Source organism: Panthera uncia, chromosome F1 (genome assembly GCF_023721935.1).
Source record: "Panthera uncia isolate 11264 chromosome F1, Puncia_PCG_1.0, whole genome shotgun sequence".
Classification (NCBI taxonomy): Eukaryota; Metazoa; Chordata; class Mammalia; order Carnivora; family Felidae; genus Panthera; species Panthera uncia.
This window is the reverse complement of record NC_064813.1, coordinates 41364749-41377941: the sequence shown is the minus strand read 5'-3', so window position 1 is coordinate 41377941 and position 13193 is coordinate 41364749. Positions and strand designations below refer to the sequence as shown.

Below are 13193 nucleotides of genomic sequence, written 5' to 3'. Positions count from 1 at the left end.
GAAATCCTTTAAGGCAATTAACTTAGAACGGGACCCGGCGTATAGCAAACCCTCTGTAATGTCAGTCGTCACTTATCTGTTTACCCTAAGGTAAGCTCCTGGAGGGTGCGTACCACTTCTCTCTCGTTCGCCTCTCTAGTCCCAGTATCTAGAACCGTGTCTGCAAGGCCGCCGGGGTTCCCTACCTCCCGGGAGCGTGCCTCGCGTTGTTGTACAGAGCACACCCTGGGTGCTTGGTGGGTGGCGGCCCCGAGTCCTGACAGGCCGTAGATGAGCCACAAGTATTTATCGGTATCTGTCGTAAGAGGGCTGATACCCTCCTCTCTCTCTCCCCCTCTGCGCGGGCCACGGGCACGTGCATCTCACCCGGGCCTCTGTTCACCCAACAGATGAGAAGGAGGAGAGCATCCTGGGTAGCATCCCGCTCCTGAGCTTCCGGGTGGCGGCAGTGCAGCCTTCGGACAACATCAGCCGAAAACACACCTTTAAGGTCAGTTGGCATTTCTCTCCCAGGCCAGGTGGGGGAGGGGGGCCTGCTCTTGTAGAGCACGCGGGACTGGAGAAGGATCACGAGCCACCTCCCCAAGGAGCCCCCCAGTGGTGGCAGAAGGAAAGAGTAGGCAGTGACCCCTGGACTCGCTACAGGCTGTTGTAAGGCTGAGGAGAGGCCCGAGAGGCCGCCTCCTCTTACCTCGGGAGTCAGGTGGGGCCCGTGGAGATGTGGATGGTGGTCCCACAGTTGTTCCTGGGGGCGGGGGGAATGAACCCTCTGCCCAGCGGCCTAGCATCGGTCGCTGCAGAAATTCCTCGCAGCAGAGGCAGGGGCCGTGGCTGGTGGGGTTCTGACATCCTTTCTGGAAAGGAATCCTCCCTACACCGAGCCCGGAGGACTGGACCCCCAGTCACACCGACTCAATTTTCAGCCTCTAGAGAAAATCGGGAGTTGGGTTTGATGGCAAATCAAGAAACCCGAACCTCCCAGTAGAGAGCAGTTTGGGAGAACAAGAGCGCGGGAAGACGGGCCTCGCGTGGGCCTGCTCAGTGTCGCTCCCTGAGAACCCCTGGGGAATCCACCCATCAAAGACACACTTGCAGCTGGCTCATCACAGGCCAGTGTTTTTCCACATTTAAAAATTCATGACCCACTGAAAACAATAAAAACCCCGCGCCCTTTTTGTACTTGATGACGCAAAGACCATAGGCTCCTTTCACTTCCAAATATAAAATCAGGGTACCAACCATGCCTTGCCCTAGCACAAAGCCATCTGTCCCCTAGTTGAGAATTGCCGTCCACGACCCTGAAAACCTAAAGCCGTGGTGTTAGGTGATAGAAACTGCCGCTAACACCAGGTCAGTATCTGAGCCTGTAGGACCTCAGAGCCTGCCCCCTCCTGTCCTTCAGACTCTGCTCACCTGACTGTGGAAGAGAGGTGGGCCGCACGCCCAGGTGTCGCTCCAGAGGACAGAACCAGGAGGGGCTTCTTTGGCACATAATTAGTTCCTAGCCTCCTAGGGTCCTGTCTGCCAGAGGTGTGAACAGAATGAGCAATTAATAAAACTCTGGCTCCAGGGAGCCAGGTTCTAGCTGGGGGAAATAGAAACAGGTTGTTGAACCAACAACAGAAAGTCCTACTGTACACATTCGCGCACACACCCACACAGTCAAACAGCCTGTCTTACCCTCCCCTCCAGACCTGTGCACAGACACATCAACACTCCAGCTCGGAGCTCTGCCAGCCACAGGCATTCCATCAGCGCCCCGAGTGACTGACACACACACACACACACACACACACACACACACGCACACACGCACACACGCACACACACCCTCCATAGCCCCAGCTCGCCGTGCCCATCAGCCCCTCTCCTCCTTCCCTTTCCCCCGAGAAGCGCACTGCCTCTTTAAAACCCAACTCTGAGGGCTGTGCTCAGTGGCCCACAAAGGGTTCCGATTGTGGCTATCGAGTGGCCCTTCCCCAGGGAAGGGAGGGGAAGGGAACGGAGACAGATGGGAGGCTTGTCCTGTTACGGCCACCAAGTGAAACTCTTGGATGGCTAATAATGAGCCGGGCACTGTTTCTGCCCAGCCTGCTGCTGAATGCCTTAACCTCTTCCTAACCCAGCCCTGTGGCGGCTCAAAAGACTTCACCCCACTGGGGACCTCCCTCAATATCATGGCCCAGTTTCACAATGCCAGGCTGGTGTCCCCCTCCGGCTCGCCATCAACTGCCCTGTCTTCTCCCAGGATCTGCCTTTTCCTGTTGCAAGCGGTTCCCGTGCCTTTGCTTTCTCCTTGTTTCCCTGTGGGCATGTTTTGTCCTCTAGCTTGACCGTGAGCTCTTCAAGTGCAAAGAGCAGGTCTGTTTTCCTGTGACTGGTGCCGGAGCAGAGCTCTGCACACGCGGGGCGCTCACGAGCAAATTAATTCACTTGCTGTCCGCTCCTACCAGCCCCAGGTCACACCCACAAGACCTGCCTGTGTCTCTCTCTCCTGTACAATAACCCTGTGTCCTCCACTCCAGGAGGCCAGCCTGGGCCCCTGCTCTCCGTACCCTTGTGCAGTTTCAACCCCAAGGTGCCTCCTTACAGTTTCACTGCCTAGAAACACGTCCCGCTGCCCACAAGCCAGCCCCCTGCTGGAGGGTGGGAACTGGCAGGATCCAGAGGAAAGAGGCCCATCTCTACTCCTCGAGAAGTAGGACATGTCATTGCGTGATGACTCCCGTCAGAAGGGAATCGTGCTGGGGAGGGGTGGCACAGCAGGGCGAATGTCCAGCCAGGAAAGCATGTGGGAGGTGTGGGTTTGACACAGTTTGACACAGCTGCTTTGGAGAGCCCTGGGGCTTGGTCAGGAGAGCCCTGTCTTCTCTCCTTCCAACCCTCAGAGACCCATGATTTCACACCCGTGGGGTCAGAGACCAAAGTGAGGTTCACATCTGAGACTAGTAACCACCCGGATTTCTCATGTCGAGCGGGGTAAACCGGGCTACCTGCTTTTTCCGGGAGCCTGAAAGTCTCACCAGGGAAGCATGCTGAGGTTCCAGAAAGAATTCGGCTCTGGAGCATCTCTTCCTTGTGGCCTTAGAACCTGGAGTCTCACCAGGTAGAGCCCTCCCCATTAAACAGGTGCAGCGCGTCAGGCCAGAACAAAAACCCAAGTTGTTTGCAGCTGCAGAGCCGGAGTCAGGGACAGCACGGACGCCCTGAATCCTCCCCGCCAACAGCCCCGATTGCCTTGGCGCAAGCTCTGCCCTCCCCGCTCTCGGCGGGCTGAACCGGGAATCGCTGGGTGCTGTCGTCCCAGTGGTTGACAGCCAGTAGAAGGGGGTAAACTGAATAGCTCCCCACTTCCCTCTGCTCCTCAACCTTCCTGCCACGTCATCTTCTGGCTCTCCCTCTGGTGTCTGGTTGACCTGTTCTCTGCTTCTCCTCCTTCTGACTGCGTGAGGACCCCTCCTCTGGACAGGAGCTCTCTTCTGGGTTCCCGCCTGCCGCACCTGCTCGCGGCCACCAACTAGGTAGCGTGCTCTAACAGTCCGTGCGTGCCCCTTGCATGCCCAGGGAGGTGGAGGCCTGGCTGTCTCTGCACAGAAGAGACGGCACTCGGTCCTCAGAGGCCAGGCTGGGGCCGAGGCTGGCATGTGCTCGGGGGCGGGCCCCCCGGGGGCGGGGGGCGGGGGGCATCTCTCTCAGACATCGGGTAACTGCCCTTCAAATCAAAGACGGAATTTGATGGGAGAGCGGGCATGGTAATTGCGCTTCCTGTTTGTAATCACTTCAGGTGGGGCAGGTAAGCTTACCTGGCCATTGGGCGGCTTATTGGGGTCCAGAGAGCTAGCCAAGGCGGACGCCTAGACGCCAGCTGGAGCCCTTGGCCTAGCTCGGTTTGCGCCTGAGCTCCTCGTGGGGAAAAGAGCTGCAGGTCAGGGGGACGGCCCGCCTGACCGCCTGTGCTGTGGGTGTGGGTGTCTTCTCCCGACAGGTGACCACGTGCTGGGTAGATGAGGCCGGGGCCAGTTCCACGCACTGCCTCTCCCCACAGGCTGAGCACGCTGGGGTCCGCACCTACTTCTTCAGTGCCGAGAGCCCCGAGGAACAGGAGGCCTGGATCCAGGCCATGGGGGAGGCTGCCCGAGTACAGATCCCCCCAGCCCAGAAGTCGGTGCCCCAAGCTGTGCGTCACAGGTGAGTCCCAGGGCACAGGGCATGGGGGTGGGGAGTGCTAGAGAAAGAGGATCAAGGGAGCACCCCACTCTGTGTCCTGCTGAGCCCGGCGTGCTGGCTTGAACCTCTGAGAACATGTGAGCCGCTCCTTGCCTCCTAGCAGGGCTAAGTGATTCCAGAGCCTGGAGTCTCCCTTCCCTTCCCCCTGACCGGTTCTTCCTCTTCTCTCTGGGCTGGTGGAGGCCAAGAGAGAAGCCAGGTTCCATCGGGGCCTGGCCAGGAGCCAAAGACCAGGGTCATTTGCTCATTTATTCTTGGCTTTGCACATTAAACCCATGACCTCTGGAGGAGGGTAGACTCAGGTGCGAATCCCAACTTAGCTACTTGCTCACACTGTGACATCAGGGTGATCACTTAACCTCTCTGAGCCTGAATTTCCTCCCCGTGAAGGCAGCAGTTATAATCCTACCTCATAGGGGCAGCCAGGAAATCCTGACATGCAGTGAACACTCAGCCCATGGCCGCCCCATCACCCCTGCCACCTGTCGCCACCCACAGCCTCACGGCCTGTCTCTGCTGGAACCGGGTAGATGGGAGTCTTGAGTTAGATTGTTAACAGGGATCCAGAAGAAGGAGGTTTTTACGATACAGACTCCAAGTCTATTTTAGTGTCTTAGAAGTGTTTACCAGGCAACGCTGCAACAAGGATGCTTGAATCTGTTGAATTTGAGAAGCGGTAGGGAAAACATCGTCACGAGGTCCCATCTTCACTTCAGCTGAGGGGCGCACTTCCAGAAGTTTGCTCATTTAGTTCATAAATATTTACTGGAAATAGGTATGTGTGAGGCACTGTAGGGGGCGCTAGGAAAACAAGGGAAGACCAGTCTACATGCTTCTGCCTCGTGGAGCTTACGTTCAGGCGGAGTCTGTCCCGGAAGAAGCTTGTCCTGGAGAAGAAACTAGCATGCTTCTAAGCCTAGAATGTTTGAGGCAACAGCTTAGGCGCCTGGCGCCCGCCGTGTTTGATCGCACGGTCCTAGGAGGGGAGCGACTGTTATACCCGTCCTGCCAACGAGGAGCCCAAGACTTGCAGAAGTTAAGGAACTTGCATAGGACAGCAGGCTGAGCTGTAACGAGCCTCCATGGCCGAAACATCAAGGACAGTCACTATCATGAAGCTTTGGTGTAGTGTGCACCGAGTTTGGGGGGCTGGAGCGGGGACAGACTGCAGAGGAGACCAAGTCTGGGGCGGGTTAGTCTTGGCCATAGCTTCCGAAGGCTGGATGCAATGCAGGTCAGCAGAAGGGAGCAGAGAGTGGGCCGTGGAGAGGACCTAGAGGGGGAAATGAGCACACCACGAATGGGCAAGAGTGCACTGTGTTTTCGAGTAACTGCCCGGGCTAGAGCAAGAAAGCAAAATGGGCATTTGGAAAACAGAATTGTCATTCATTGAATCCCGTTTCCATTGCTACCTTCCCGCCCACCCTTCTCCACTCCTTTTTCCTTCCCAGTCTACCACCCCCTGCCCAGCTCGCTGCTGGGCTGGAGTCACTTACAACATCTCCCTTGGCATCCTGCAGCCATGAGAAGCCAGACTCAGAGAACATCCCTCCTAGCAAACACCACCACCAGCCGTCCCACAACAGCCTCCCCAAGCCCGAGCCAGAGGCCAAGACTCGAGGGGAGGGTGACGGCCGGGGCTGCGAGAAGGCAGAGCGGAAGCCCGAGAGGCCTGAAGTCAAGAGCGAGCCTCTGGTGAAAGCCAATGGCATCCAAGCCGGACCGGAACCATCCTCGGAGCCGGGCAGCCCTTACCCCGAGGGCCCAAGGGTCCCAGGGGGAGGAGACCGGCCCGCCCAGCCCAATGGCTGGCAGTATAGCTCCCCGAGCCGGCCGGGGAGCACAGCTTTCCCGCCTCCGGACTCAGAGAGTGGGGGGCACCAGCGGAACTTCCCCCCACGTGCCAACCCCGACAAGATTGCCCAGCGCAAGAGCTCCATGAACCAGCTGCAACAGTGGGTGAACCTGCGCCGGGGGGTGGCGCCCCCTGAAGATCTCCGGAGGTGAGTCCTGATGGGGCGTAGGCGTGGAGCTGGGGTGCTGCGATGGCCAGGGGCGGGGGCTGGGGTAGTAACACTTGCAGCTTCCCTTGCTGGAAGCCTTCGGGAAGCCAGGCTGAGTTGGGAAACCAAGAAGACTCCAAAACCCAGGGTCTCAGGCTTGTCCAGATCCTTTCCTGTCCCCCGTGGCACCGTCTGTGGAGTGTGACCCCTGCCCGATTCCTGCCCTCTCTGATTGCTTCAGAGACAGGGTCGGAGTCCCCGGCACCTCTCCACAAGGATGCTGGGTGCCCAGGACATGCGCAGGCAGTCATAGGAGGGGCCTCGGCCTTGCTCCTGTCAGATACCCGTCTGTGCTTCCCACCCTCTTACAACAGCCCCTGTTCCAGCGTTTCCACCACCGTGAGCCTCACTGACTGCCAAGCCCACTCACCCCATTTTTGAACGGCTCTAATTGTTTGAAAGTCTTTATTTATTGCAGTTGTAAAAAAAGAAAAGAGGGGCGCCTGGGTGGCTCAGTCGGTTGGGCGTCCGACTTCGGCTCAGGTCATGATCTCGAAGTTGGTGGGTTCGAGCCCCACGTCAGGCTCTGTGCTGACAGCTCAGAGCCTGGAGCCTGCTTCAGATTCTGTGTCTCCTCCTCTCTCTGCCTCTCCCATGCTCATGCTCTGTCTCGCTCTGTCTCTCAATAATAAACATTAAAAAAAATTTTTTTTAAAGAAAAGAAACGAAATGAAATGTTGCCGCTCACTGATCCTAGTCCTGCCCTCTAGACCAATTTCCTCCTTTGTCCAGTGACTGGCTTTCAAATACTGGAAGACATTTATTAGCCTGATAGCGTTCATCTCGTTCATCTCGGGACAAGTGGGGCTGCTGCTCCCTCCCTTGGGTGTGGGCGACTCCAGGGACCCCAGGTGACACCTTCAGGAAGGCTACTCACCTCTGGTGGCACTCTGCTGCTCGGGACATCTGGCCTGCCCCAGGGGTGAGCGCCTCACTTGGGATGCATCCCAGGAACCTACCCGTCCCGCCCTTGACAAGAACATAAAATCTGGGGAGGCGCCCTTTTGTCCCCCCTGTGTTGGGTGTTTCCCCTCCTCCCTGCACCAGGTGCCTGGTATGTTCCCTTTCCTTCAGCTGTTTGCTGCTCTGAAAGGATCTGATACATTGTGCTTCAAGCTGGGATAGAACTAACAAGGCTTAAAGTTTCTTCCCAGGAAGCTCTGAATGTGAAATTTCTAGCCTCGGGTTGTTGGTTGAAGGAGGAAGCTGCTTTTTTGTTTTTTGTTTTTTGTGTTTTTTTTTTGAGATACAGTTTTTTTTTTTTTAATTTATTGAGAGAGAGAGAGAGAGAGAGAGAGAGCGCGCGCGCGCGACAGCGAGAGAGGGAGAGAGAGAAGCCCAAGCAGGCTCCCTGCTGTCACAACAGAGCCTGATGCAGGGATCAGACTCACGAACCGTGAGATCGTGACCTCAGCCCGAGAGGAAGGAAGCTTTGAGGGAGTTTCCCTGCACCTCTGGAAGCAAGCCTCAGTGCCCAGGCAGCGGCTACCTCTGTGTGCTCCCAGGGTCAGCCTGGGGCACCATTCACCTGTTCACGGTCTGCTCTAGGCTGGAGGACACAGAGGCGGGGCTGGGGCACAGATGGGTGGGTGGGGTTGTGCTCGTTCTGGCTTCCTTACAGTGTCCTCTCTCTCAGTCCCTCTAGGTTCTACCCCGTGTCCCGCAGGGTCCCTGAGTATTATGGCCCCTACTCCTCCCAGTACCCTGATGATTACCAGTACTACCCACCAGGGGTGCGGCCCGACAGCATCTGCTCAATGCCAGCCTATGATCGGATCAGCCCACCCTGGGCCTTGGAGGACAAGCGTCACTCCTTCCGCAATGGAGGCGGCCCTGCCTTCCAGCTTCGGGAGTGGAAGGATCCTCCGGGCTACGGGCGGCAGGATGGCACCATCTGGCTCCCCGGCCCCTCCCCCTCCCGGCAGCCGGTCTATTATGATGAGCTGGATGCCACATCCGGCTCCCTGCGCCGCCTGTCCCTGCAGCCCCGCTCCCACTCCGTGCCCCGCTCGCCCAGCCAGGGCTCCTACAGCCGCGCCCGCATTTACTCCCCCGTCCGCTCACCCAGTGCCCGTTTTGAGCGCCTGCCACCTCGCAGCGAGGACATCTATGCTGACCCCGCTGCCTATGTGATGAGGCGATCCGTCAGCTCCCCCAAGGTGAGCCAGCAGCGCGCCCCCTCCTTCCTCATCCCCTGAGGTCCCCCACGAGCCTACTACCATCTGCGGAGAAGATGTGCAGGTGTGCAGGCATCTGGGACTCTTGGGGTCACTGTGCCCCATGGGGACACACACCGTATGTTGGCAGGAGCCACGATGATGCCCAGGACGCCACTGGCCCTGCAGTTCTGCCTGTGGGAGAGCTGCTTTGGGGGATGTGCTCTGACCCCTGCGCAGGAACACTGGTGCCCTTCCCCAGGTTGTGCCGGGAACCCTAATTCCTTGTCGGAGGGCAGAGAGGGTTCTGTCTTTTGAGGACTGGACGGGTCACTGCAAGGCTATCGCAGTGGATAAATGCTGCAAATCCATTTGAATTTGGAGTCTGCTCTGGGACAGGATACAAACATCCCTAACCTTGAACGTTAGTTGGTGGGGAAGTCCGTGTCCCAGCCGGACCCCCTCACCTCTCCAATCCCCTTTCTCTTCCAGTATGATTACCTGGGAGACAGGCGGCCAGTCCCTGCAGGACTGTTCCCCTACAACTACCCACCATCCCCCACGGCCCACGATAAGATGGTACGTCCTCTCCTCCCGCCCGCTGCCCGCACGACCTCTCCTCCCAGAGCGGGGGCCCAACTAGGGCAGCCACAGGGGTGCTCTGTGCCCGGTACCTGGCCCTCCTGGTTCTCAGCAACCTCTGGATACCTCCTCCCTCCCGGCCGGGACTCTAACCCCAACGCAGAGCTTGATGCCATTTACCCCCAGCTCTGTGACATAAGGTAGAGGAGCAGGGACTGACTAGATCTGGAGGCGCGTGATGTCCTGATCGTCTCGACTCCAGAACAGCCTCCCGTCCAGCATGGTCAGGGGCTTGGGTCACGGCCTGGGAAGAAAAGTTAGGTCCGAGTGGCCATTAGCAGACGTCTTCTCCAAGTCTGTCCTTGGCCTGGAGTGCGGCTTCTGGGAAACGACACAAGTGGTGGGATTAAGGAAGAAAAGATTTTCCATGGTGTGTCTTTTCCTTTCCTCCCTGCTTTCCACTGGTCTCTCCCTGGAATCTGTTCTCCAGAGAATTTTGGTCTCCACCGGTCTCCACCCGGAGAACTGGATGGAGACGCCCCACCGGGGATGCTGAGGAGGGTCACAGGAACCAACAGGCAGAGTCCTTGTCCCCGAAGTCCTGTTGCTGACCCCTGTCCTGACACAGCCCCGGGAGGCCAGGGTGGAGGAGCCTGCGCAGGCGTGGAGGGGTGCCCCTTCCTTCCTTCTCCCTGATCCTTCTCTGTCTAAGCCCTAGCCCTGACACACAGCACGTGCACCCACCCAGAAACCATGGATTCTTCCAGAAAACCCAGGAGCTGGTAGGGAGGGCCAACTGCATTGCTTCAATGGTGCTTCCCTCTCCCAGGGGAGGGCCCGGCGGACGGGAGCCCTGGAACTGGGGCCCTCGAGCTGGGGCCAGAGTGAGTCCCTCCTCTGGTTGAGGCGTCCAGGAGGCAACCTCGGTGCCTGCCCCCAGCCTCTTTCCTTCCCTTCCCCAGAGCTCCTCAAGGATAGACAGAGGCCTCTCTTTGACCTTGCCCCCACTCGCCCCCCCCCCCCCCCCCCCCGCCCCCCCAGCTAACTCTTAACTGCTTTGCTTCCTTTTTATTGTTTTCTGTTGTCCTGTTCCTGTTTGTTTGTGTTGCTGTTGGGCCTCGGGCTCCGGGTAGGATGAACTTTTAGACCTTCAGTTGCAAAGAAACCTAGAGTATTTGGATCAGCAGGTAGGCAGAGCTGGTGCCCCCTCCCATTCCCCTGCCCTCCTGTCGTGTCTCCCTGCTCCTCCCCACCTTCTCATCTTCCCTCCATTTGACAACCTTTGTTGGCACCCCCCCCCCCAGACACAACAAAGTGGCTTATATTTTGGTTTGCGCCTTCACACCCCGCCCCCCTTCGCCTCAAAGCCCTTTAGGGCAGCTGGGAGTTTCCTGGGGAAAAGGAGAATAAGAAATGACCACATGAATAATTAATGCCACCTCCTATTTGTTCAGGCCAGATGGAACTGTCCCTGGGGGGTAAGCGGGAATTTGCATTTCTGCTGGAGAGAGCAGCAGAGACCTTGAACTGGGGGTGAGCGCCAGGCAGGGAGGTGGGGGGGTGGAGGGGGCTGGCTAAAATGCTAGGGATTTAGTGCAGCCTGAATCCGGGAAATGATCTATCATAGTTCACAGGCTGTTGTTAAACTATGTTGTTAAACAAACATAGTTTGTAAACCAAGGACTACAGACTTGCCCTAGGATGGTGTCTTTATAGATCCTAATGCATTTAATCTTCATAACAACCCCCGCAAGGTGGGTACTGTTGTTATCCCCATTTTAGAGCCGATAAGACGAAAGCACAGAGAGGTTAAGTAACATGCCAGGGGACACACAGCCAACAAACGGCAGAGCTTGGAATGTGGCTCTGAGATTTTGACCCAAGTTGTAGCAGAGGAAATGACTAACATGTGAACAAGCAGGAGTCAATCCTCATCAGGATTATTTTACGCTCTTACAGTTCCAGAGAGAACCATACCCTTGACATCAGAGGCTACCGCCATAACTGTTGGTCGTTCTAGACACACAGGCCTCGATGCCTCGGGGAGATCATCCTCTTAGAAGGCGCTGGGCACTAGGAAGAATTGATATCCACGTTTTGATCAGCAGTGACAGCTCCCAGCCCTCACGGGCGTTGCATTTTACTTCCAGAAACAGCACGTGGTGTCCACACCATGAGTGGTCCAGTCCACGTGGGGATGGGTCTCCGGATGCCAGCCCAGAGCAGCGCTGACAAGTGCTGGCGTTTCTCCATAGGAAGCGGGGTCTGCAGTGCCCTGGGTAGTGAGGGGCAGGGCTGAGTGCCCTCAGGGCTCCTGGGCAGACTTTCCTTTCTGTGGCCCATCCACAGTGCCTGGCTGCACAGGACTTCAGTGCCACAGCTGGGCCCCTGCTGGGGCTTCTGGCCCTCATGACAGGGCTGGGCCCTGAGGTGGGGGGGACGCTTGAGAAATAACCCTTCAGAGGACCTCCTCTAGATAAAGAATAATTTTTTTAAAAGAATAATATTCCTAAAAGGAAGTTGTATATGCTAAGAGTCCAAAATGTGGAATCAGACATTTAGTCCCAGTTCTGCCATTTTACGAGGGTTGTGGTTTTTTTGTTTTGTTTTGTTCTGTTTTTTGTTTTTCTTTTTTCTTGGAAATGTCACTTTGTCTCCCTGGGCCTTGGTTTTCTCAATCATAAAATGGCTGTTGTAGAATCCGCCTTTTCTGCCGTACAGAGTTCCTGGAGAATCAAGTAAGAGGGTACATGGCAACGCTTTGTCAGGCATTGGCGAGAAGTGGTCACTGCTGCTATAATGATTTTATTCGTTTTCTTCTAAAACTCAATTTAAAATATTACTCGAGCACCTTTATGGTGTATAAGGCACTGGGGTGGGTGCTTTCTCACAAAATCTAACATTTTGGACAGACTGAAGGGACACACAGAAGAGGAAGGAATCCTACAGTCAAAGCCTGCGGGGGCTAAAAGATCCCCAAAGCTGCAGCGTGAGTGGGAGCAGAGGCCAGGGCGAGAACATTCTGGCTTCCCTCCTTTATTGCTTGAGATCCACTGGTAGGGGAAGGAATGAGATCAGTGGGTGTCCAGGAGAAGCCTGGGCCGCCTTTGCCCTCTCCAAGCCTGGTGCATTACCAGGTCTGCTTTGCCCTACACACACACACACACACACACACACACACACACACACAGAGGACACAGTCATGGCACACAGCAGCATGCAAACACACATATACACACACCATATACAATCACACATACTCCACACACGCACACCCCATACACAACAAACACAATCTCATACACACAGGGCTCCAGGAAGATAGGGATTGACTTGAGTTCAGATCCTTACGGAAAGATGTGGCTGATGTCCTGTTGACCGTTAACTATTTGACAAACCTCTTACTACCGCTCTTTTCAAAGCCTTTTCAATGACACTTTGTGCCATGGAAAAAAATTCCAAAGGGCTAAAAGAGGTAGAGGGATCAGATCCTAGGAAAGCCTTTGAAAATGCTGTGGACCCTGCAAAGGGGAGTGAGTGGGTACCCCTCGCCCTGCCCACAGCACACAGAAGCAAGGCTGCCCCTGGGTCACCACCTAAGTGGATAAGATAAAAATACGTGTGGGCGTGACACAGATTGGGCAGCTAAGGGCCGAAAACGTGAGAGCCTCCTGCATCATGACCCCAGAAGCTCTGCCCTAACGTGGCTCTGTCCCTTCCCTCATTCACTTCCTCTCCCCAGAAGGCTTTTCCCACAGAACTTCCCTCTGTTTTCTGCTGCCTTCGCCTGTAGGTCAGTTGAGTTAAAGGGACATAGCCAAGGACGCTCCCGAATGTGTTCACGTTTTGATGTTGCCACGCTGGAACCAGTGGGGGAAATGACAGCATTTCTAGTTGATTTGGTCGGCTTGTCCTCCCTCCCTGTCCTTCCTCTCTCCTGCCCTTCCTTGTCTCTCTCTCTCTCTTTCTTTTTCATTTGGCAAGTAGTCTTTCCCCCTCCGTGTTCCTAATGGCCCTTGAAACGTAGAGATAACCTGTTGGGAGAGCAGTGTTCCAGCATCTGGTGTCCCTTTAACATGGCTTGCTTGTTTTGGCCTCCTTATTTGCTCCCTAGTGTCATCCAAGATCGTCATGGATGTTACCAGCCCAGCTCTGGAAACCGTGT

General features: G+C 56.2%; 1 protein-coding gene across 14 annotated transcripts in view; it reads left to right on the top strand.

The window, feature by feature from the left end:
- The window catches only part of PLEKHA6 (pleckstrin homology domain containing A6), a 112182-nt gene that overhangs the window by 78685 nt on the left and 20304 nt on the right, over positions 1 to 13193 (top strand). For 9 of the 14 annotated variants that reach the window (XR_007458830.1, XR_007458829.1, XM_049634458.1 and 6 more), the window contains 6 exons: positions 390 to 490; positions 3986 to 4188; positions 5679 to 6230; positions 7927 to 8449; positions 8939 to 9025; positions 10162 to 10215. Coding sequence is in view for 12 of the 14 variants with exons in the window: in XM_049634458.1 (XP_049490415.1) it covers positions 390 to 490; positions 3986 to 4188; positions 5679 to 6230; positions 7927 to 8449; positions 8939 to 9025; positions 10162 to 10215 (1520 nt within the window). In the remaining 2 variants the exon portion in view is untranslated. The remainder of the gene's footprint in view (positions 1 to 389; positions 491 to 3985; positions 4189 to 5678; positions 6231 to 7926; positions 8450 to 8938; positions 9026 to 10161; positions 10216 to 13193) is intronic. The other 5 variants (XM_049634452.1, XM_049634457.1, XM_049634453.1 and 2 more) reach the window with 4 other exon arrangements.